This window comes from Plodia interpunctella, chromosome 21 (genome assembly GCF_027563975.2).
Source record: "Plodia interpunctella isolate USDA-ARS_2022_Savannah chromosome 21, ilPloInte3.2, whole genome shotgun sequence".
NCBI classification, from domain to species: domain Eukaryota; kingdom Metazoa; phylum Arthropoda; class Insecta; order Lepidoptera; family Pyralidae; genus Plodia; species Plodia interpunctella.
This window is the reverse complement of record NC_071314.1, coordinates 5,444,808-5,470,946: the sequence shown is the minus strand read 5'-3', so window position 1 is coordinate 5,470,946 and position 26,139 is coordinate 5,444,808. Positions and strand designations below refer to the sequence as shown.

Here is a 26,139-nt window from a genome sequence, read left to right as displayed (position 1 = left end):
AGCATTAAAGATTCGGCTAAACGTTAAGTATATCGTGACATTCGTTCGACTAGGGTCCCGCGTCAGCGCTACAGCTGGCCCATGCCCCACGGAACTTCTTTGACTGAATGCATGAGTTTTATTGGTGAAGTCGATAGCGAAAACGTTTACAAGGAAAAACATTTCAGGTAGTTAATTGAAACGAAATTAATTAATGCTTTCTAATAGTTTTAATATTTTTACGCTTGTTATTGTTAAATGATTGGTCTCCATGTAAACGTTTGCTGTGGCAGTACATTACATATAAACTACATAAACATTTTTACGTAAATGCGACTCACGCGAAAGTTGCGAATGTACGTACCGTAACACATATTTATGAGCGAACTATGTACACTTTGGTCAACCACACTACTTGCGGCCTCCCGGACGAGGCTGCCCTCATTCAGCATGAGAATGGAATAGCGTCATGGTTGAAGATGATGGATCACACACACAAACACACACCTTAAATTGAATCATTAGGATTATTAATCATTCACGATAACTTCATATATTCCATCCGATTTGGTCATTTTCTCATTTGCAACCAAATTATTCATGACTTTTATCATTATATATATATATAATGCTAGAAAAATAATATATATATATATATATATATATATATATATATATATATATATATATATATAATTTTTCTAGCATTTCTAGCATAATGCTAGAAAAATAATATATATATATTATTTTTCTAGCATTTAGATTCTAATTGAACAAAGAAGAAATAAATTCAATTTTGATAACTAACAACACAACCGTTCAAAACAAAAATAGTGTGCTCGACAAACCCATCATACAGCTAAAACCTTACATTATTTTTACATGTTCTTGCTTTAAGTTAAAACTTATTGTAATAGGAAAATGTCATACACTAGGGTCCAATGAGAACACTGACATGAGAATGTGACCTATTCGGATGACAACACTCCACATATTAAAAATATGGCTATGTTACACTTCAAAGATCTTTATAATATTTACAGTTCAAAATGGTAAAACTTAGAAATACATAACAAAATAAGATATGAGTAGCTAAGTTGAAAAATCGATTAGGGTGCTTCAACAGGCCCCAGACTAGGATCTCCTCCTACTTCCTTAGTTCAGTGAAGAAAAAACATCAGTATTATATTTATAGCACAATATTTCATACTTTATTTTGAAATTAAGTAGCATTGTAACATTAAAAATATTTGTCTTTGAAACATAAAAGGTTTCATATAAAAATAATAACAGCATTCTACTATATATTAATAATAATTGAATATACATAAAGCAATCAAAAGATTACACGTCGCTTTAATTTGTTCAGAGTAGCTGCATGTGGGGGGGGGCCTCGTTGGTGGCACACTGACCGACTCATCGACACTTTGTGATTACATAACAAAACTCAAGCGCAATAAACATCAACAGAAACAGTGATTACACTCCACCAACTCAAACTAAAACGATTCTGACACGGCCCGGCGCGACCATGGCTATTCTCATAAATTATACATGCTAATTTTCTTAATTAAAAATTTTAACATGTTATTACTACTTACGGTACTCGAAAATATTCTTGCGTTTTCGGTAGTATACAAATAAATGACGACATATAGGTCATTCAATCAGAAATTATATTACAAGAATCAGGAGTAAAATTCGAGATTAAGCACAGTCCCACAGAATCATTATATTGTGAATTCAATTGGTGAACATTTATGGCATAAGTCAATGTAACGTAAGACATGTATTTATAACACATTGCCGCGCCAGGTCGGAAACACCTAATAATTTACGAGGCGACTAATTAATAACAATTTCAATATTTTTTTTACTTTTTTTATATGTGCAAGTTTAATGATTAAATGCTTAAGGTAGCTCTCGTTCCTATTCATAAGCGAAAACAATTATTACCTTTAATCACAGCGAAAACACTAAGTAAGAAGGTAATCGTTTGGCGTTTCCAAGCCGTTTCACTTAACATTTTCTATATTGTTCCGCGCGGTGCGTCACTATGGAAGATTTGACTTATATTCCCTAAGATACAACACAACACAGGCGACAATCACTCGACACTCGAGTCACGTGTTCACTGTATATCGGTTCGCGTTAGAGAGGTCACATAGTTTGTAGCGCTACTCGCTGAAGTAGCGCACCTTGCCGGCGCCGCAGCGGATCACGTCCTCCCATGCTGGAATTTAAAATATAGGTCATAATTACTTTTTTGCGAAAATACCATTTTGCTTTTTTCCGGACAAATCGAGAATTTGTACTGTTATTGTAGTTTCGTGTATCTGAAGTAAGAAAACCGACTGACCTGCACCGACGTAATCGATGATCTGATGCAGATGGTGCGTGTCTGGCGGCGGGTCGGGCGCCACGTAGCGCAGCGGACGGCAGCCGGCCGCCACCGGCACGGCGGCCGGCGCCGGCTCCGCGTCCGGCGCCGGCTCCGCGTCCGGCGCGTCGCGCACGAGATCGCAGCGCGGGCGCCGCGCGCCGCCGCCCAGCAGCTGCTCGTTGATGTCGAACCCGAACGTGACGCCGTCCATGTCGCCGGGGCGCGCGGCCGAGTCCAGCAGGATGACGGGCGGCCGCCGGTCCGCCACCACGTCCGGCGCCACGCTGTCGGGCGCCGCGGCGGCCGGCGGGCCCTTGCGGTCGCGGCGCGGCGCCGGCGCCGGCGGCCGCTTGCCGCGCCGCAGCCCGCCGCCGCGCGCCTCCAGAGCCGGGTAGCCGTCCGCGTCGGGCGGCTGCGGCGCCGGCTCCGGGCGCCGCGCGTCGCCGCCCGCCTCGCCCTCCGCGTAGAAGTTGCACGACTCGATGAGGTCGGGGATGTTGTGTCGCGTGCGCGCGATGTCGGCGTAGGAGGCGTGCGGCGCGGCGAGCGGCGCGCGCGGCGGCGCCGGCAGCGAGTGCACGGAGTCCATGTCGTCGTTGGAGTCGCCGCTGCGGTCGGAAGGCGGCGCAGACTCGCGGCGGGGGCGGGGCTCGGGCGCGCGGGGGCGGGGCTCCGGTCGCTCGCGCCGCTTGCGCCGCTTGGTGACGGTCTGGAAGTCGTCGGGCTCGGGCTCGGGCGCGCGGAAGTCGTCGCCCCAGGAGCGGCGCTCGGGCTTGGCGGGCGGCGGCTGCGGCGCGTCCGTGAGATCCTCCAGTTTGGTCCGCGACAGCTCCTCGAGCGAGGAGGCCCGCTTGCCCTTCTCCTGCGGCTTGCGGCGGTCGCCGGCCCTCTTCTTGCCCTTGTCGTCGTCGTCTTTGTGCTTGCCGCGCAACTTGCCGCCGCGGCCGGCGTCCGCGTTGGACTCGATGAACCGCAGCACCTCGTTGAGATCCTTGTTCCCCTGGTAGCCGTCGATCTGGTGAGATTTGATCACGGTCTCGTTCTTCGAGGACTTTTTCCTCCGCGGCTTCTTGTGCTGACTAGACCCCGAGACGGGGGAGCCGATTCCTTGTACGGCGTTCCCGTTTTCGTCTAGAGATTTCTGTAAACGGTAGTGCACAGTGAATATAGGCACCTGAATAGGAGAAAAACAACACGCATTAGAATATGTCAGTACTTTTATGTGTTCATTGTCGTGCGTCGCGAACCGACAGTGCGATGGCGGATTATGATTATGCTTTATGACGGTGAGTAGTGAGTACTGAGGAGTGATGTTTTGCCAAATGTGAATTACTTCAATACGCCGAACATTTTTTTAAACGTGACATATATGGATGCAATAGTGTATACACATGAGACATTCAGTATTATAGGTCAGCGTATTGATGCGTCCACACAGTGCAGCGTGTGATGCGTGCTAGCTCAGCGGTTCGTGCGGGCGGCAGTCGCAGCACCAACCTTGTAGTCGTCGGCGGCGGAGGTCGCGCCGTAGTTGGGCCGCGACAGCGGGAGCCCGTTGAACGTACTCGATATCACGCTGCGAGGCTGCGATTCACAATTGTTTCATTACTATCGTTTTGGAGATTTTTATACAAACTTACAGCTAAATCATAAACTTTTAAAATGTCGAACAGATAGTATCAAATAAGACTAATAAGAAAAGGCAAAGAACTTCAAGCAAATTGATCTAGTACTTAGTCTATTAGTCAGAACACAATACATTTTTTGAGAAAGTGGTGAAACACAAGATATATATTGTCTCCATAAATTAGTGAAAAACCACAAATAACGAGTTAATTAGTAAATTTTTAAAACTTTTTTTTATATAAATTCTTTACTGGTGTCCAATGATTTTTTCACCAATCTGGAGGGCTACCATGAGAAATGAAACACTTAACACGCTATTGTATATACATTCTCTCTTTTTCACTCACGATGCGCACACGATATGGGAAAAGGATGTTGTTTGTTACGTGTTTGTATATTTCGTGGTAAGCCTCCTGAATGATATTTGATATTGAAAAATGAACTTTACAGTACAAGCGAAATAAAGAAACGGTAATAATAAACGAAAAATGTTTTAACATTTAAGTATAATATTCGTCAAACGATTGTTATCTATCGTGTCACGATTCTACGCCGTACAGTGTAATCAAGAAAACTCTTCCGTAAAAAATATTCTCATTCCACTTTGATCCACTAGTGCATCAAATGATAGTTACGTGACGTGAAAATAACTAATTTAATATTTAAGATCATTGCAACTGTCACTAGCAGTAACGTAAAAGTCTAAGATAGATTTGAATAAAACCTAATACCGGCAATAATAAACTCGATTAGAAGAAGAAAGAAATAAACCGACAACTTATTACGTATCAGTAACACACTCAAAAGAAAGTAAATCAATACATATAATAAAACAGTAGAAAAAAATCCTGTACATTGAATATATTTACATAAAAATAAAATTAGACAGATAGAGTCATAGTAACAGAGAAAACATTCGAAAAAAGAACTCTGTCTGTTTGTCTGTATGTATACTTCGGAACTACTGAACGGATTTGAATGAAACTTTTATAGTTATATAGCTATTAAGCCTGGGAAAAATATAGGTAAATGATTTTGAAAACTGGAACACCTGATGGAGAACAATGATGGTAGAGCTAAACTATAGGAAATATAGAAATGACGTCTTAACAAAAGTCGTTCAGCCTGATGAGCATTTTCTGTTGAGGTATAAAAATTTAAGATCTGAGACACCTGATGTAGACCCATGATGGTACGGCTAAACTATAGGAAATATAGAAATGACGCCCTAATAAAAGTTGTTCAGTCTGATGAGCATTTCCTGTTGATGTATAAAAATCGAAGATTTGGATTGGAACACCTGAAGAAGAGTCATAATGGTCCAGCTAAAATAGAGAATATAGGAAATATATATTTCAGTCGTATGAGCATCTTCTGTATAGGTATTTAGACTCCTTACCAAAAATTGTTCGGCCACGCGAACGAAGTAGCGGGCATCAGCTAATATTTAATAAAAAAATAAAACAAAATTACCTTGGGGTCAACGGCGACGGCGGCCTGCGTGGAAGACGTGGTGTTGCAACTGGCCACAACCTCCGGGGTTGTGATGCAACTGAACGGTATGGTGGAATCCACCTGCAACCACCCACACCGTCAACAACACACCCCATTTTAACAACCCGACCTCTATGTTACTACTGGTCCTTAGTTCCATTCTAAAATTGTACCCATGTTCAATTTTAATGTATCAAATCATGCATAAAGGATGGCTTTTTGAACATCATATATCACTATACGGTACTTCTAAAAGCTCCATATTAATTCCGATCAGCTGATAAAAAAATTTGTCACATTTTCGCTATTCATTTCTTAACTATAGCGAATAGATTGGTGTTCAAAAAGTGACCCTATCAAGGAAACATAGAGGTCGAAATTACAAAAACGTAACTAAATAGGGGGTCCTACCTCATGTGAGGCGCCTGCAGGCCCCGGTAAGCCCCGGTCCACATCGTGCCGTTTTAACAAACTTTCCAGAAGCATAGTTCTAAGATTGTTCTTATTCACCTCCTTCTTCTTACCCTTCCTACCCCCTACAGCTAAATGTTCGTTCCCTTTCTCTTTCACTTTTTCTATTTCTTGTAATTTTACTGTTGATTGTCCTACTGTTAATTGATTTTTAGGGAATGTTAGAAAGATATAGGCATTGTTAGAAAGCTCTGCTAGCACAAAGTGGTCTTTTGGCTTTCGCCTTTCAGTATCAGTTATGTGAGTTATGGTTAAATTAGTTTCTGTTTTATGTTCAAAGCTTTCGGGCAAATTAGGTTTAGGCGATTCCTCTGTAAGAGTCTTCGTAGAATCATTATTATTTACTTCTCCACTGTTTGAATTCCTCGTCACTGAACATTGAATAGACAAATCAGATTTAGCAGGTCCGTCGGTGGCAGTCATAATAGAATCATTATTATTTATTACTCCAATGATTGAATTCTTTGTCATAGATTCTCTAACAATTAAATCAGATTGAATGGATTCATCTATAACAATAGAATCATCATTAATCACTTCTCCACTGTTTGAATCTTCAATATTCTGTACGTTTTGCTTTGAATGTCCAGTCATCTCTGTGGTACACTGTACATCATTATGAGTATGTGATACAGTCAAAGACAAAATACTGGAGTGTACTACTTTAGATTCAGGAACAGATTCCAACAATCGTAACAAGTTCTGCTGATTAGCAACAAAAGTGGAAAAGGAATCATTTGGTTCTAATTCTGGTGACTTACAAATAATTTTCATTTCTACGTTATTAGACTGAATATTATCAGATTTAGACATATCTGTCATTTCGAAAAGATATTTATCGTTGTCATACAGAGTCGCATTACTTTTAATTTCGGTCTGTACTTCATCAGACGAATCTTTGCATATATTGTGACATTTGAATAAATGTTTGGATTCTTTTTCAAGGCTATTTTTCAGCATTTTTTCGGTTTTAAGTTCGTCTACTTGCTTGGATTTATTTTCAAGCTCAATATTTGGTGCTTTCTTGGTTGTAAGTTTGTCTACTTTTTCCGGTTTATTTTCAAGTTCATTTTTGAGCGGTTTGTTGGTTTTAAGTTCGGCTACTTGTTTGGATTTATTTTCAAAGTCATTGTTTAGTGTTTTCTTCGTTTTAAGTTCGCCTACTTGTTTGGATTTAATTTTAAACTCTTTTTTCAACGGTTTCGTAGGTGTATTTGTTGTGATTGGAAAATAATGATTCATTTGCTCTGGCTTTCCTATGGTCATGCTTTTTACATTTCTAGGATTAATGGAGGATAATGTAGCAGGTTTGATTTTACCCACCTTTTTCCTATAATTTATAATATCGCAATTATCAGTTTTGGAAACGTTTCCATTTTCAGAAGTAACATTGTTATGACTAAAATCACGTTGAGTTATATCAACAAATAAATTATTTTCTACTTTTGAAGTAATTGAATTAAAAATATTATTACCCGTAGTAATATAATCAATTTCAATATTGGGGTTAACATCTGTGTAAATTTTATTTCTATCTAAAGGTTCATTTATGTTATCAACTGTATTAATTGTTTCGATTTCATCACTAGTTGGATTTACATTGAGTGGGTTGGTATATTTAGTTAATCCTTGATACCAATTGCCAATGGTGTATGCAAACACTTCGGAATTTTTCGTTGTGTCTATAAGCAGTTTGTCGTTCTTTAAAGCAGGAACCACACTAATATTTGCCACGTCGGAGGTACGCATTCTCCCCCCTTTATCACTATCTCTACTATCCTTACAATCGTTACTACATTCACGCTGTGAACCTTTGTATCTATTATCAATAGTATTAGATGAGAGTTCGGATTCCTTCCCCGTTTCTCTCCTTTGGTCAATAGGAAGATGTTCAAAATTGTTGCTGGTAATAGTGTCACCGGCATTAATTCTGCGATATCTTAAATCACTATTTTCAGATTCAATTTTATGTTTATTGACAATTTTTGCAAGTTTCGGACGTGAGTTTTCATTAGCAATCTCAGATTGTTTACCTTTACTACGATGTTCTTTTCTTCCACAGTCTATAGTCTCCTTATTTGAGATTTCGCAAGGTCTATGGACAGTCTTAGCACTAGACTTCAATTTGACCGCAGTCGTATGGTGTTCACTGTGACGAATCTGAGGAAATTTTCCCGTATTTCTTTGATCTGGATCGGGTACTCTTTTATCACAAACCAGCACCGAATCAATACTGCAGACTGAATTTGGGGCCAGTTTTAATGTGGGATCCAAGGCTTTATACCAATTTTCCACAGTATTAGAAAACTTCTCTGAATGCATCGTAGTATTTTTTATTTGCCCATTGTTATTGTTACGAAGCAGAGAACCACTGTTAGCATTAATCTTATCAGGGTCGCCAATTTTATAATTTCCTACACCTATACCAGTATTTCCGCTAAATTGATTTGCAGCACATTTAGGGACCACCTTTACTTTATCTTCTACTTGAAGAGAAGGTATTTCAGACGTTACGTTTTCTTCGTTCATTTCTTCCCCAATTTTGGGGCGTAAGGCGTCCAACAGCATTTGTCGCTTACACTTCTCCGGTTTATATAGTGTCTTAGGCTGGTGAATCCTCTCCGGTGGTCCTCGTGTGTGGTCAACCTGATGGTGAGTTAGAGTCCTGTTGTGAAAGCGTTTGTGATAGGAGGTGTGTCTCGGGGGGGAGGGCGTACGCACCTGGTTGGAGGGGGTGGTGGTGGTGACGGCGCGGCCCGAGGACACGGCGCCGCTGCCGATCTCCAGTGACGCTCGCGCCGTGTACATCGGGAACATGGGTTTACTCCTTCTGTGGACAAGGCGTCCACATGTAGTATGGAAATGTTAGGTTTTAGCACAATAATAAAAATAATGTTTTTTAATTCTGATGACTTTGAATGATATTCAAATATATATTTTTTTATTATCTGTCTTTCCTAAACTTAAAAAATAAACCTTAATATTTTGACGATTCGGCTGTGATTTTATGACTGGTCGCTGCCTGCCTGACGATAATCCTCTTTGGGAAAAATCGACATTACTTGAAACTAACCACTTCGTACGCGTTGCCGACCCTGAAGGAATATGTATGCGTCATTCAAAGAACTCGTTAAATCGTACTTGTTGAGCAGCTCCATCTCCTGCGGCGTGTTGGCGTCGCTAGCAGACACGCGGCGCTCGGCGAGCGGCGGCGGGTTGACGCAACGCACCGTCGCGAGGTAACCTCCGCGTGTTGGCTCCTCCGCTAGCATGAACGCTGGAAAAACCATTTCAAATTTAAAATCTCACTCCAGTAATCTTAGGGACTCACATCAGTACATACTAGTGATAATATTCTACACACTGGTTGACTTTACTAGTGTGTATGCGACTCCTTGTCACTAGATGGCTGCAGGTAGGTAGTTGTTATGCAGAGCGAGAATTGAAACTAAACAATTAAATTGAAATTCACATATCAGCACACCGTCAACATAGTAATCAATAACACTGAATGGCGCCTCGAAACACTAATTCACAGCAAAAATTGTTTACTCAAACGTTGTTTACCAAAATAGTACAAAGGGCGGACTTGATGTTAAAAGCATTATCTACTAAACAACCATCCAAAAGTATTTACCGCCTAATACAATAGATAACGGAAATTGAATAAAAAGTATGTAAAGGAAAACATTTCGAATATATTCCACACTTCGAAAACACCGCAAGAATTATTTTTTATAAAATAAATCGAATACACACGTCGTTCACCTTTTTCCTCCAAGTTTTCACCATGACCTCATTTTAAATATGAAAGTGGTAAACGTGCTTGCACGTGATAATAACAACACATCTTCAAACAGAAAAAGCACATTAATTTCCCTAACTAAATGACATAAGTCCACCTCATCGTTCAAATACTTGTAAAGGTATCGGTCGCGTATGACAATCGGAACCCAATCAATTGATAAGATTATCGCGAAGAACAAAGATGGAGAACACTTACTGGCCACACAGACCGCGTGGGCTGATAATAATAAGTAGGACTAGTAGTTAACAAGGCATTTGTCAGCAAATATTTGATATACTTATACTTTATTTCGCAAATGATTCACATGCATTTGTGGATTATATTTCTTTGTTTTCATAAACGAATATGCGATAACAAATCTGTCTCTGTCTCTAAATCTTGAATGTTCGGAAATTATTATAAAGGACGAATTATTATTACAGAATTATTTTATCGCTTTCCAATACGATTACAACCATTTTCAACCAAACTAATAAGCTTGTTCATCTCGATGTTTTTCTAATTTCTTTAAGTTACAATATTTTTTATATGGTTACATGAGCACTACCGGCAAAAACCTATATATGTTTATACGTGGTAAAGCGGGTCACTATTTATTTTTATTTATTCATACTTTATTTACCAAAATAGTGCCAAGGGGAGACTTAATGCTAAAAAACATTTTTTTTCTTTCGCCAATATATTCTCTATTTCCATGAAGCTATAATCTAGCTCTAGAAAACACTGCTGAGAACTTTTAATGCAAGGTATATTGCTGTGTCGTTCATAGTAGCACATCTTCCGCGGCGAGCAAAATATGGGATCGGAATATAGAATCTGCTTTGGGCCCAACTATCAGGTCCAGGTATACAGTAGGGGAGTTTAGACAAATACACTAACATGTGTCTACTCCAGAGGGCAGGCTGCCGCCGTGGATGGCTCGTGCGGAGACGGAGGTCTGCGCGTGCGGCGGCGGCTGGTGGCGCACGGGCCGCGAGGCGGACTCCACCTTGAGCGCGGCCATGAGGTCCTGCAGCGAGTTGGCGTGCGGCCCGCCGCGCGCTATGAACCCGCGCGACGCTGCCTCGCTCACCTCGTCCTGGTGTTCCACCTCCTCCAACAGTTCCTGGAGACATCATTACAGTCTTTTATAAACTGCTGCTATACAAATTATGGAATTGCATGTACAGGCGACCGCATGTGAAGTTACACTGCATCTTTGATTGTTTCGCGGTGATAATTAGGGGCGAGAGATAAATTTAGATAGATTGATGTGCACCTCACTTCAACACTTCTTCTTACTGTACACCTCAATTCAATCTATCTAGTAGTTTCGGTTGACTGTGACAGATTAACGGATGGATGTTAAGATATCAATATTGAATTAACTATATTTTTGCAGTAGATTCATATTGGAGATGATAAATGTTCCAAACAACACCTAGCCAAAAACAATTTAAAAATTATTATTAATACGAAAAGTTTACGCCAGCAACATACTTTAGTACGTTAGAATAAAACAAAATTAATAGCATATTACATAAATCAAAGATTGTTCGTTTAGTCAAAATATCTTTCAAACAAATAATACCCATAAACACAAACACATTTCGCAAACCCCTGCAACAATAAATGGGATGCAAAACCCACCCATTCTTCTTAGTTAGGACGGCTCTACCCCCAGACATCAATGTTAATTTAAACAACGGTAAACAAATCAACTCATTCCTAGTTTTTATCTTCCTAGAACAAATTATGTAACTAATGTAATTAGAACGTTATTTTAGAAATACATATTATGCCGGATAAACACTATCGGCATACAAGTCGGTTGCGGTAAATAATAGCTCCCAAACAAACTACGCAATGTTCATGAATTCGCGTCGGCATCGGAGTTCGTTACCTAATATACGGTATTTATTATGTTCTTATTATATATATTACAATTATTTGTATTTTATTTGTCTTTAAAACCACTCGAAAATTGTACCATTTTAAATAAAAATTTCAAAAGGAATCTATGAGAAAAATTACAAAAGAAATTAAGAGGCTTTCCATACAATCTGAATGGAAAGTTACGATAATGACGTTTCGTAATTCATAATTTCTTTTGAAACCTAGATAATGCCTCAACAAAATGTAAATATGCTAACAAGTTCGCATTTTCATAAAGGACTACCTATCTAAGTTCGTAATTATTTAGAGTTTGAATAAATAATAAACGGCAAATGCGTTTGACGATATATAATCGAATTTTCTATGTATTTCGTGCTTCGCGTACCGTTTAGAGTAATTACATTTCGTACCTTAAAGAGGCTGCTTTTACCCTCCCGATCTTTGGGGCACTTGTATTGGATGGCTTCATCGAGGAGAGCCCGCAGTTGTCCGTCGTCTAGGCTTTCTACGTGTTTGTTATTCTGTAACAAAAACAATAATAATTACGAAACTTGTATTACATATCCATACTTAATATTAAAAAAGTGAAAGTTATTGTCTTTCTTTCAAAACAAAAGGGAGCATTAGATTCCTTTAGTCGCATAAAGTCCACTAATCAAAATTCAGGTCACTCGGTGTAGAGATTGAAGAGATGGAGGGTGACGTAGCCTCTTTTATTAGGAATATACCTATAAAACTACTATTAATATAAATTTTAATTTTAATGACATGATTATTGGGACTAACGATCCGGCTCGAGTCCTGATTTTTTTATTTCATTTATTATTATAACACTAAATTACTTTTCTCATTAAGTATCAAAATGCAATTTTAACCGCTCGAAGGTTTAAATAACGTTCAGATTAATCAGAAGATGGGATCGAATTACAAATAGAACTCAGCTACAGAAACAATAATTGAAATGAAACATAGTAACCGTGCACTTTGCTTGATGAACCAGGCCATTCAGGATTTCATTATCTAAATGAACCTTCAGTTTACCCAAACGGTACTAATTACAATTAGGAAACCAAATAACTGAGCCGTTGCGAGGCTAAACATGTTTAGGTATAGATACAGTATAGTACGTCTTTATATCTCAAGGGGTAGACAGAGCCAAGAGACGCGAATCTCGAAAACCTGTTGCGGGTGTGGAATTTGAGATCCAAAAATTGCAACAAGTCTGATCACCTTCTCCTTATTCCTTTATCGACTTTTACAATTCACGCGGAAGGCGAATTAACTGACATCACATAGATATACCATTTTTCTTTCGCTCCCAGATCAGCATGTAAACAAAATAGTTTTTAGGTAGACATCAGAATTTTACAAGGACCATTGGACCAAAAGGGAGTTTATCCTTATCAATATATTGATATTGATAAGGACCATATTAGAGCGAAACACAATAATGTCAAGGCTAGAAAGTTAATAACACAACTTTATCATTGACCTCTGCGGCGCGACAATCCGACCGGACCTCTGTTCAGAGCACCTGACCCACACGGACTAATTAATGAGCTTTAGATAAATGTATAAAACCACGTTTGTACCTTTTTGTTGGATAGTGGCCTTATTGGTGTGTGGAATTGGGATTCAAAAATTGTGGCACGTTGCTAACCCATCGCCTAAGAGAAGAACTTTCCGTTTATAACCCTTCGATCAAGATTATTTCTTACAACCAGTATGTCATTTATTTTTTGTTCGTTTTGGTCACATGAAAGCACATAATGATAAAGACCGATCGTTTCGGAGGGTAATATTGCCTCAAATTTAATCAGATGTTACATTTTTTAAATCCATATTTGTAAAAGGTCGCATTAGAACCAAAGACATTTTAAAGACTATTTCGAGAAATATCTAAATGATTGCGTTACAATTTCCTCAAATTTATTGGGTGAGGGTGAAAGATGTGAAAAGAAAACGTGACTTGGAATTACGAAAACAGACTAAAAAGTTTTCGTAAAGATGTTAAAGCAGGATCTGATAAAGTATGACTTTACCTGCGTTTATGGTCATTTTCTCAACTATATATATTGGAGAAACTTAAACAATCGAAAAAAAAAACGATCAAAATTATAATAAACGAAAGATCTTGTTGTAGTGACGACCAGGATAACATGCGCTAATGTATCTAATAACTTCCGGACCAACTAAAAATGACATCATTGAAATGACGTCAACATTTAGAGAATTCCAAATTCCACTTGATAACTGATCGTCGAGCATTTGTTTACTAATTATACAATTTTACCATACTTCACGGATAGAAGAGTGCATTTTTCGTTAGTGTGCAATTTGTACGAGAAAAAGTCCTACCAATGAACATAGGTCAACATCGAGGCTAAGTAACTACAATGCAGTTTTTACTTAGCCTCGATGTTGACCTAAAGCAAGAAAATATACAGCGAGAAATTTTTCATTAAAAATACTGTCTGCTCGCATAAATTTGTAAAGTGGCGAAATAATTAGCTAGTTTTACTTAAGAAAATCATATCGGTCGTGTAATGACGACATTGAACCAGATAGTTAAAATTATTTTAAGAATTAGCTGCCCGCCCTGGCTTCGCTCGAGTACAACTATAGTAAACCAGCTTTCAGCCCGCGGCTTCACCTGCGTGAGTTTCCCATGAGAACTGTTAGGTTTTTCGGGATGAAATGTACACATATCCTTCTCCGTACTTCAATCTACATGAATGAAAAATTTCAAGAAGATAGATTTGGTAGATAATGCGTGAAGAAGTACAAACAAACTTACATTCGCATTTATAAAATTAGTTAGGATTATATACCTAAACTTTCACACTATCAATTAGTGAATACCGTACAAAAACTCGTCCGGTACTTGTTCAGTTTGTCACGTTCATATAGACAGTAAGAATATTAGTAATAAACAATTTAAAACATCATCAAATGATCGTAGCATTTTCGCAAAACATTTCCGAAATGGTATAGCAACAAGGAACGCGGTTGGTCTGACCTGAATAATTCATTACTCCATCCGCCAACTTTATCCTACGAGTTTTTGTTCAATTAGGATCGGGTAATAAGTATTGGACACCAGGAGACGTCAAGTAGTATACAATATTAACGCAGTATGTAATACTAAAATGTTTGCTTTTCAGTCATAAATTAAATGAAATTAAAGACAAGTTAGATATAGCTGTATACTATTCTGTATGTAATCATTTCGATTTTTATGAATTTAAATTTGAAATGAGGCAATAATTTCTAAGAAAATGAGGCAAGCAAATTATTTTTTATCAGAAAACATTTTCGTCATATTGCCAAGGAAATTGACACGAAAAATTAGGTAAGTATAATAACCTGCCAAATGCGTGGGTTCCGTGGTTTACTACAACAACCAAACATTTTTATTAATTGTTAATAATTTTAATTTAATCTTTGATAAGTTATGGAGAATAGAAATAGATCTAAATATTTTCCATGGAGTTGAATGGTTTGCCTTTAAAGTTTAAACGATAACGAAAATACTCATAAATCACTTTACAATGACAATAGAATCAATAAATGATGTGGCCGTAAAAAACAAGAACTATTAATTATTATGTTAAGAAAAAAGAGCAAATAAACCAATTACAGGTGCGGTAAACAGAAAACGGCTAGGCGCAGCGACGGCGTTTCAGTCTAATGGTTGTCGACTGAATGGTGGAGTCCAAGGCGAAGAAAGGTGGCACTGGGTCGCGGCGGATGTCGCGCTAAGCCAAGGCGAATCGCAAAGCATAGCAATGCTAATGTTTACACCACGCCATTCGCAATCACGCCATCTGATATAAATTAGCTTGGATATCAGATCAAAATTACTTTTTTCGAGTAGTGATTAAAAATATTTGTTTACGGATTATAAACACCATGTGATCATGTTTCATTCACTTGTCATTGTCATTTATTCGTGAATTGTCCAACAAATCTAATTAGATACTTTTTCCTAAATATTATTATTATTCCAAATTTCATCATCGACTCAGCGATTTAACAGCAAAGGCGTGAGAGATTTTCTTTTTTTTGAGAGATGAGAGTTTTTTTTATATTTTATTAATGTATGACAGTGAGAAGTGATGACGTCACAATATCATGGAGCAAAGACAAATATAACCTATATAGACGCGGAGTTAGCGTATCCAGATGAGATAGTTGATATTATTCAAAAGGTAGATTGCTCTTATACAACACGGCACACGATAAGCACAAATGATATTAGCACTCTATCCCTAGTTAGAGAGTGTCCTAAAAAGTCCTAGACAAAACGCTATCATTAACTATATTATACATAGGCTGTCTAGACAGTCAAACTATTCGTCCAACCAAAACAATTATTGCTATTACTATGACTACTGAATAGAACTGACGAAGAGACATTCGGTAGGGTTAACGAATCGGAAACGGCCGGCTGGTATATGACCAAATTGTCGGTGTCATGAAAATTGCAATCGATCGTAGAACCGATGGTGAAGACTACAGTCGGCAGCAACAGCTTCATGCTGTGCGGCGTGTCATCATATCAACGTCAACCGATAAAACCTCATTTCAATATCCTTATAGTTTATCTATGTCGATGATATAAAATTTACTAATGGAAGTATGAATGTTAGCGTCAATAAGTGATGTACATATCATCCTAAGTTTAATAAAGAATTTTGAATTTGACCGTTCCATGTGTAATATATACGACCTATTCCCTAAAAGCTAGTTAATTATACTTGTATAAAATTTTATACAGCTTCCTGACAGCAACCTAAACCGTGTTTGAGCTTCGGTCAACCTAATTGGGACTGTCGCAGCCTATTTATTGTTACGCTGCATAGTAAACGGCATGTAATTAGTTCGAGATAAGAACGCGTATCGCCAGTCGCCACACCACAGCCAGACCACAAAACACCTAAAGCACAGAAAACATAGCAATTTGCTTTTTAGAGAAACATGCCGTTTGCTTTTTACAATTTCGCACTTTCCTTAACTTCCACGTTAAATAGGCACCAATGAAAATATTACTGTGATAATGACAATGCTTTCAAAGAAAAACAAAATAACAAATTTTTGGACTAGTTTAAACGCTTCGTACTAAAGGGCACGTAAAAGGGATATCACAAGTTGCCAAAAAGTTCACGAAGAAAGCAACCTATCGACAGCTACATTAAATGAACGTTTATGGTGATGATTTCTTAATAAAAGTTGTTAAAATTTTTGTTTTTTATTATGGTTGTTTGTTTTTATAAATCCATACCTACTTTTTGAAAATTAACTTACCAGCCAACTTTAAATCTTCGATTCTAAGCTGCCATTCATCTGCATTGTTACAGTTAAAATTATCAAAATGATCCTAAATAAATATTGTTTCCCTTAGAGGGATGACTGCGTGAAAACTTGTGTTGCCTATAAACTGCCAAGGCTTTTGGTGTAGACCTTTTCTAGGGCAGGAACCACATGCCTCTGTCTGTATCTCATTTTACGTAAATTAAAAAAATATATTACACAATTTAATAATTATGAGCAGTATCTGTGTATGTTAGCATCTCCAATTTGTTCTACTGTTCGGCCCCGTGGCCGCATGCCAACACGCCGACGAAAAAGCGACACACTGTCTCCGCGATTTAGCGATACCTTGGAAATTGGAAACGTGTGTAATCGTGCTGGAATACTTGTTTATTTGAATAATTTTAGCAGTTTTGACGTTTTTGAGACGGTTAGTTCGCTTAACATCTTAATTACATTCATACATGTCCGTTTAATCTGGATTTTGAAGCTTATTTCCATAACAGAGACAGGCGGCAATCTCGCATTTTTTAATTTCAGAAAGCATCGTGTTACTTCCTTCTCACTAACATTTAATATAAAATATTTAGAACCCCAAACGAGTTCTTTTGCATAATATTTTTGGACACATTTGGAATGCTTTGATTGGAAACAAGGGTAACTAATAAGTAGTTAACTATGTCAACTATATAGTATTTAGTCGCTCGTGGACTTATGGATGTATTTCACCAGGGATATTAAGTTACTAGCCAGTCATCAAAATAAATAACATGCCTTCTAAGTTGTGAGCAATGTCGGCAGTTTAGAATCTAAGAAATGAAATTTCCGAGAAATAATAATTCTCAGTAAACTGCGCTGCGACATATAACTACAGCATTATACAAAAAATAACGGTCAAGTACAAAGCGGAGCCTTGTCGCAAAAATAGTTTTTAATTAATATAATACTTTGATAAAGTAAAATTACCCTTTCGTTAAAAATGGATATTAAAAAGTAACAGTGTAGATATGCTTTTTTTAGTATTGTCAGAATGCGCCATTTTTTTTGCGAAAAAGTTAATAGATAGGTACTATTCCCGATGACTACTAAAAATGATGTTTATGAATATTAGATATGAAACTCTATAATTCTAACAGATATATTATTATTCAATTGATAGATAATTGAATTTTTCATTATTGTAATGTATGTAGTGTTTGTCATTGCCACTGCCTTTTACTTTCTCACGCTAAAGGCTATGTTGAGGACCGTACATAACCTATCATAAAATATGCACAGTGTATGGAGATAAAACATCACTTGTTTATTTCTATTATAATAAATACATTAAATCATTACAATAATTGTACCATCTCAGAAATAACAACCAACTGTCATGACAACATTTTTTTCTCTTTTTTAGTTGTCATGTTCTAGAGATAAAAACTCTTTACTCTAATAGACTAGCCGTCACCTAGCCAGGCTCGTTTTCTTCAAATTACGATTTCATCGCTTAAAAATAGTCGTAAAAGTTCAAAGGGTACTAGAATATAGTTTGACCTATGGCCTATTACTGAGAAATCCACCCACGCCACCGCCGCTCCAGCTCCAGGGAACCAAACTAATGCACGCTGGATATAATACATATATCCGCGTATAGAATGCTTAATGGTATCGCTATCATTTTCATATACACGCAAACAAATTTGTAGAGTTCCCCTTATAACTATACCGACATTTCAGACAGTGTTATTGATTTATTTATTACTACTTGTTGCCTGCGACTCCGCCTGTGTGGTTTTCCATGGGATGAAAGGTACCCTATATCCATCTCCATACATCAAACTACAAAAATAAATAAAAAAATAGTTATTTATTCCAGTAATCTTGGTTAAAATATAAAGCTAGGACTTCCCAGTGAGTCATCTAATGATACGTATATGCAAAATTTAAAAAAGATAGGTTGAGTAGATAGACCGTGAAGTAAACAAACTTACTTTCGCATTTACAATATTAGTCAGGATTCGAAACCAAACTATACCCACATATATCTTAAAGTAAGCCGTGTATCAAAAGTATAATTACCTACCTAATGTCTGTGACCTAAACCACAAACAGACAGACGGAAACACAAAGCAACCAAAATAGTTGTCCTCTCTAAAAAGTAAGAGCACAGGTACGAGTTTACTGTGTATCATAGTTATAATGAGGCAAAGCTTAGACAGAAATAGCAGACTTTCGAGTCTCTAAAATTCCTATTTACCCATGCATGAAAATTAGAGAGGTGCCGTCGTGAGCGGATACCGCTGAAATGCTTACTACTATTATTGCCATCTGAAAAAATGAAGATAAAAGGGCATACAACTTTGGAAGTGTTAGGTCGCAACGGTGCTCAATGGCATTTCGTGACGACGGGGATCGTGAGTCAGCAATATTATATTTTACTTATCTAATTTTTTGTGCTAAACAAATCACGCTTTCTATTTTATTATACCAAGAATAGATCCTAAAGTTAGGCCTAAATGGAATTTATCGTTCTAGATAATATGTAGAGAACGGGCAGCGGGATCTGCAAATGAGTTAGTCCAATGTTAATTTAACCGCTCCAAAGTTGGCAACCCTAATGAAACCCTAGTTGGCTCGCAGCTTCATTATCATAAACAGTGCACCTCCAACTTTCGTATGGTGAAACGTGAGTAAACCCGAGGCATTATAATGGAGGCTCTTTATTAACTTGTCGCACACATATCATTTATTTGCATATTTTAGGAGATAATGAATGTAATGAAATTCAACGGCTTTATTGTTACTGTGTATTCTCAGTTCACAATTATATTATAACCGTTATGCGCTGCTGCTCAGGTTGTCGACAGTTTTAATTTTCTATTTTATCTACCTATATTACTTGTTTGGTGTTTACTATGTTTAATTGGATATCAAGATACCCTTTGATCCTGGAGATAATAAAAACAATTGAACAACAATATGATCGCAACACGAACGGGGCGCGCGAAAACTAAAAGGTTAATATAAACTACCATGCTATTTAGAACAAACTAAATAAAGTCTGATCAACGGTAAAGCGATAAAGAGGGTCAAGCATAAAAAGTGTAGCCTATTATTCGGGGCAGGATCAGACGGCACGCGCCATGGGTATCGAGTATTGACGTCACAAATGTCGACGGGTCCGAAGCTCCCGTGGGTCATGGTCGGGCCGCAGGAGCCGCGCGGGATCGATGCGGCGCCCTTGTCCCCAGTAACAACTTCCGAGCACAGCCTCCCGCCATTACCAAGTCACGATCCATTTGGATCAGGGACCACCTGTTGCGCTGTACTTTTAATTCGACGGATGGCTTCTAGGAACATTTTTACATATTGAATGTCGGCAGATCTAAAAGAAGCTTGTACTCATAAGAGTTTCTAGTAAATCTGAAGGCGTTCAATAAAATTCGTATTAAGTAATATAAATTGCAGACATCTGAGCTAAAGCTAACGGAATCTTGTGCCAAAATAAGAAGACAGACAAAAGGCATTAAAAATCGAAGGCAGAGTAAAATGCACCAAAAATGCGCCACTTTGGAAATTTACCACAACCTGGACTGGGTATTGGAGTCGGGCCAGCGCGCTGCGTGATTTCGTGATATTAAAATCTAATTCACGGCTAAATGTTCTCCGGTTTTTCATCCGAGTGTTTCGTCTTCAATTGTCAAGCTTCTAAGCCCAGGGCCGGCTTTCCAACTTCTCCTTCTCCACTTTGCATTGGCAATTCAGCATCCTATCGTTGATAACTTGACAACATCACATTCTCTGATCTCTATGGCGGAGAAACTTTTACTTCTCCTAATAAGGGGTAAGCGCAATAATATCGGCCATCCATATGTTCATGAACACACCATATGGCTACGTACCTAGTACTCTTTGTTATACTGTGTGTGATATGCTGACCTCACTGCAAATCAGTCCTTCATTAAAAACAACTTTGATGAGACTAATCTTTGAACATGATGTCTCCAAGGATGTGCGACAATGGCCTGACAACTGGCGTGCGAAGTGGAGGTGAATAGGAAAGCGGACCCTACGGCAACGCTGAGAAACAATCACAAAAACGCTGAGACTGATCTCTGCGAGAAACTTATATTTACATTATAACATTGAGCTAAGGACCGATTGCAAGTTCATTAATGTTGTCAGATAATTGCACGTGTCGCTAGTGTATCTATTTGGGGCACATATTTTAGGAATTACATATTTGTAATGCGACTAATGAGCCACTTTCCCGAAATAAATCAGTCTACCTCACCTCATCCACCCGTAGAATTTGATTTATATAGGTACGAAAAAAAAAACATATACTTTTGAAAGTACGTAAATCTAAGTGAATGTTCATGTTATTTCTGGTGGTAACATACCATACTTTTATGTTTTGATATTTGTCGGGATCGAAATCCCGACCATCTGACAACCTTACTAAGAACACTCGATCATAGACGGGTTTACTTCCAGTACATTCCCAGTTTCTTCCCAAAAATTCGGGCGCAAAATTCGGGTTTGGGAAAAAACTGGGCATAAACTACCTTTGACTCTCAATTAATTCACCTTTTAAACGACTATGATCAAAACCGGTCCATCTATTTGGGAGCTTTAATGGACATACAGGTACACAGACACATCAAACTCATAACACCTCTCTGTTTGCGTCGGGGTCAAAAATGAGATAGCGTGAACTCCTAAAAGATTTTTAAGGTTCCATGCATGAGTTTTATAATAGTTCACACATCACATACAAAATTATCTGGTTGCTAGGGCTGAGCAATACTTGGTCTGAGGTTGTCCGGCGACCGCAGCCGACCTCGCTCCGTGACGGCTATCGGCCGGCACACATAAACGAGCACCGCAGGCTTCCGTTACACACCGCGAACCCTACACTGCACGACCGCAGACGCCTGTCACCGACGCTTGGCGGCCTATCGTCGCCAACCCGATCTACGCTACAGATATGGATGAGTTCCCACGGGGGACACCCTTTTGCTTTTTTCTGTTTGGTCCGAAGGTATGGTCCTTATGGTATTAAGTCCAACTATTGTTAACTTGCTATGTTTAAATAAACAAATAAGGTAGCCTCCTAGCCCTATTATAGTTTTCTTCATAGGATGGTATCTATATACGTACGTAACCTAACCTACAATGTATACTAAATTTCACAAACAAAACATAGGTATCCTAACAACAAAAACAACACGCTCTTTTCGCTCGCATGGTAAAAAATATAGGTTTTATGTTTTGGTTTAATTTTAGTCTTCATTTTCAGACATTATGCCAAAGTTACACAAATAAAATATAGAAAATTACAAGGAATTACGTCTGATTTCCTTACATATAATTTTTTACGTTGTTCCTTTTCCGTCAAAGGAAAGGTCGTTACTCTGCTACTTCCTGGAACCCGTGATTCCTTTCACAAAAACTCTCGCATTATTGTCGCATTACAATAAATATAAAATAGATTCAGTGATCAAACCAAATATGGACTACAGTTTAATATACTCATATTGGACTATAACTTAAATTTGTATAGCTTGGCAAGCTATTACTTTTTGTATTGCCGTTATTACTTGTTGAATGCGTGAATCCTACACTTATAAGGTACCAGCTTTTGCCCGCCACTTCGTTTGCGTCAATTACCAACGGGAACATTACATTTTTCCAAGATGAAAGTTACCTAGCCTATCCCTTTCTGTAATCTTCACTGATCTGTATGTAAAATTTCAAGAAGGATGTAGGAAAATAACATACAATAAATAAAAAAATTTAAAAAATCTAGTACCTACTTAATTTTAAGTACCTAATAACTATAAATATAATGTCTGCATGTTTATTTTGCATGGAGCTGATTAAGGACATAAGATGAACCACAATTGTATAGCATCTTTATAGTAACTTGTACTTAGGATTTGTGTATCATATTAAATTTGTCTCAATAATAGCATAAGAAAAGAGAGAGGACAAATCCTGTCCTGAAATTAGCATGGTTCCTATCCTAAGAGTAAGCTGAAATAGTAATAATATAATAAATGGGCAGCACTCAATGGCCCACACTAAGCACTAAGCTTTCACACAAACAGAAACAAGCATAATACACACAGAACTATAGATAAATATATCTGTGTTTGCCCATGCTATGCTGCAAATCTATTAAACCCAGGACCTCCAGGTAGTGAACCAGCATATTTTTCACTACACCACAGAGGTAATAAAAATAAATTACTTAAACAGGTACTTTCATTTTATTTGTACAAAAACTAAAAGTGAGATAACAAAGTTTAATATGATTGTAGATTCTCATTAATTTTAATTTCACTGTAAAATCTCAGAATTTTTGCATTGTTTTTTTAATTAGTACATATACTTAGTACTAAACTTAATGAGAGGTTATTATGAAATTGAATGACAAATGCTTAAATCTTAGATTGATGAAACTGGAGTTTCATTTTATGTCCGGCTGCGCCCTGGGGCTTCACTTCCGTGGGAATTTCGGGAAAAAAGTACCCTATGTGTTATTGATTATTTATTGTCCATCATAAATTAATCGTTCCAGTAGATTTTACGAGAAAAAGTAAGAAACATACATACACACATCCTCACAAACGTTCGCATTTATAATATTAGTAGGAAATAGAATGTTCCATTGTTGAGAATAAAACTGATATAGTGCAGCTCGCAGTTATACATTATGAAATAACCACCATATTAAAAATAATGTATGAGTAACAGTGTAAGCAACTCATCATCTCAACTGTTCTTTGATTTTTACAAAAATTATAATCAGTGGTACTTAGGTGTGATATTCATGAAATTTTCTTAAGAAGTTTCCTATATAGTTAACATTGCAATCAATATTATGTTTTAAGAAGCAAATAAAAACCTAACAGACATAAAGAGAAAACAGGGGCAGAGAGAGAGTTTATGATTCTTGCATACAGTATCACATCTTTGTACCGTTCTAGCTTTTACATGCGGCTTCATCCGCAAATAATATAGACATTGGGTCAATGTAAATGTTGGTTGGTGGCAATGAATGTTTTCTACTTCTCCATGCAGAGCTGATGAACTTTCATGAAAATGAGCAGATGAAACTTTTGTTGAAGAGCCTCATTCATTTTGTTGAACTATTATGGGAAAAGGGTGAAATGGTCCCAGAATGGGATGACCAATCAACCATTTGGTGCTTGCACTGGTGTCCCCATTCATGAAATAATAATAATAATAAGCCCGCAGGGCAGCTTGTGGCGAGCTGTTGGGGAGTAGCGACCCCACGGACCTGAGTGCTCCCAGGGGAGGCCCCTGTTCCTCACCTCCGCCTTCCTTCCCCAAGGTCTGAGTGGAAACCGAGAGGTAACAGGACCCCTACCTCTGGCTTGCCTTCATCGGCCGGCCAGAGTGGGGACGCGAGAGCTATATGCTCGAAGGGTAGAAGTGTAAAATGTCATAACGCCGGGGGCGTCTGACAGGATCACCACGATTTCGCTGAAATTTTCCCACGTGATGACAATGAAAAGGTACTTCTTTGACAAATTTGATGCATTTTAAATTGAATTTATTATGTTTCTAGCATAAGTTTAATTATATAATTAGTTTTATATTGCTATAGATGAAATATAATTAGTATATATGGTTATCTGAAATAAACTCTGATAATATTGTTATAAATAAATAGGTAATAACAATAAAAGTAGGTAGGTAAAAAATTTATAATTTGTCAACTCATTAGGAATTGGCAAGTTAATTAAATGTATTGGATAAGAATGTGCAAGATTTCGCCACTTGTGAAATTATGCTACAATTTCAATTTACTAAAAAATTTCTTATTAAAAATTTTAATGTTTCTATCTTATTCACACAAAGTTGACTGGGTGAATTTTTTTAATATAAAAAATTAATAATACCAAGAATAGCTCATATGGTATTTTTATTCTAAAACTCTGACAGGAGTGACATAGCACAGCAATATTGGTGAAGATTGAACAACATATTTACACCGGTTTGTAAGGTAGACCTTAAATGGTGGTGAAATCTGTCATGAGCATACAGTAAGTGAGGGCCACATAATTTAAGCATCAACAAAAAACTAAGGCATCCATCAAAAACTTTTCGGCTATTATATCAGCAAACTACTTAATTTTGTAACTGTTCTAAATATATGCTAATATTTAGAACAGTACTCATAATTCTTTCTACTTATTACATTGTCAGCAAATGACACCCACTTTTGAAGACAATCACATTTATATTTGGTGTTACATTAAGGATACAGGAAAGTTTTAAACACTCCTGTATCCTTAATGTGATTAACAGATTATTTCCTTTTGCCTTAAAACACCAATATTGATCATATAAATAAATAAATGTCTTTAGTGAAAGTTTTTTCTTTAGTGACAATTTTCAGGACTAGCAAATTTTTTAGGCTCATGTGTGCACCTCATAGCTCCCAGTAGATTCACTTGTCAGATAAAAGTTACTAACCGAAACATTAATCTAGACAAAATACCTTCATAAATGTAAGTACACGTAAATAAATTGCACAATCACATTTGCGGCTTCGTTCTCAGTTTCGTGAATGTAATTTTGACATATCGTGATTAGTAAGGTTCGCCATAAAACTGCAGCAAACATGTCCGAATTTTCTTCTAATCGAAATATATATCTCATATTTAAATAAACAATTATCTTTACACCTGGATTTCACTAAAATTGTCCTTGCAGACCGTTCATGGTCATATAAATGGTCAAAATAAAAAATATGCATTACAGATCAACTTACCTCAGGCTCATTGTTGGAAGCTGCAGTTGAATTAGCAGATTTTTGATCCGAAAATGTTGGCAAGTCGTTAACAATACTGTGAACTTTTATCTCTTCACTTGTTACAGTTGCTGCACTTTTATCCGGGGCTTTCGGTTCCTTATCATACTCCGGCGGAGGAGCCATCTTGAAGGAAGAGCAGTCAGATGACACAAGTCTTATGACTTTTATACACCAATAACACTCTCTACCCCGTTAAACTTAATATTACATACAAACTAGCCATTAAAACGACATGATTCAATAAATTATGTCCAATTTGGGTAAGTTCTAATAATTTGTAAAACTGAATTTATCATTTTCGACAGCTTCCTACTAACATTTTCAACGACAACTACGCCACAGACAAGATAGATT

At 37.6% G+C, this 26,139-nt stretch overlaps 1 protein-coding gene across 4 annotated transcripts; it reads right to left on the bottom strand.

Annotated features, from left to right (window-relative positions):
- Nucleotides 1-1,458: 1,458 nt before the first annotated feature.
- Nucleotides 1,459-26,139, bottom strand: LOC128679095 (serine/arginine repetitive matrix protein 1-like). Of its 4 annotated transcripts, none has more exons than XM_053761098.2 (9): nucleotides 25,744-26,139; nucleotides 12,047-12,157; nucleotides 10,641-10,866; nucleotides 9,095-9,230; nucleotides 8,675-8,783; nucleotides 5,462-5,563; nucleotides 3,860-3,946; nucleotides 2,339-3,536; nucleotides 1,459-2,212 (listed from the first exon to the last, which is right to left on the bottom strand). In XM_053761098.2, the coding sequence occupies exons 1-9, from the start codon at nucleotides 25,906-25,908 to the stop codon at nucleotides 2,157-2,159; spliced, it is 2,190 nt and encodes a 729-aa protein (XP_053617073.1). In that variant the 5' UTR covers nucleotides 25,909-26,139; the 3' UTR covers nucleotides 1,459-2,156. The 4 variants fall into 4 exon arrangements, with proteins under 4 accessions (XP_053617073.1, XP_053617074.1, XP_053617072.1 ...); XM_053761099.2 differs by having other exon boundaries at nucleotides 8,675-8,780; nucleotides 25,744-26,138; XM_053761097.1 differs by lacking the exons at nucleotides 8,675-8,783; nucleotides 9,095-9,230; nucleotides 10,641-10,866; nucleotides 12,047-12,157; nucleotides 25,744-26,139 and adding an exon at nucleotides 5,894-8,668.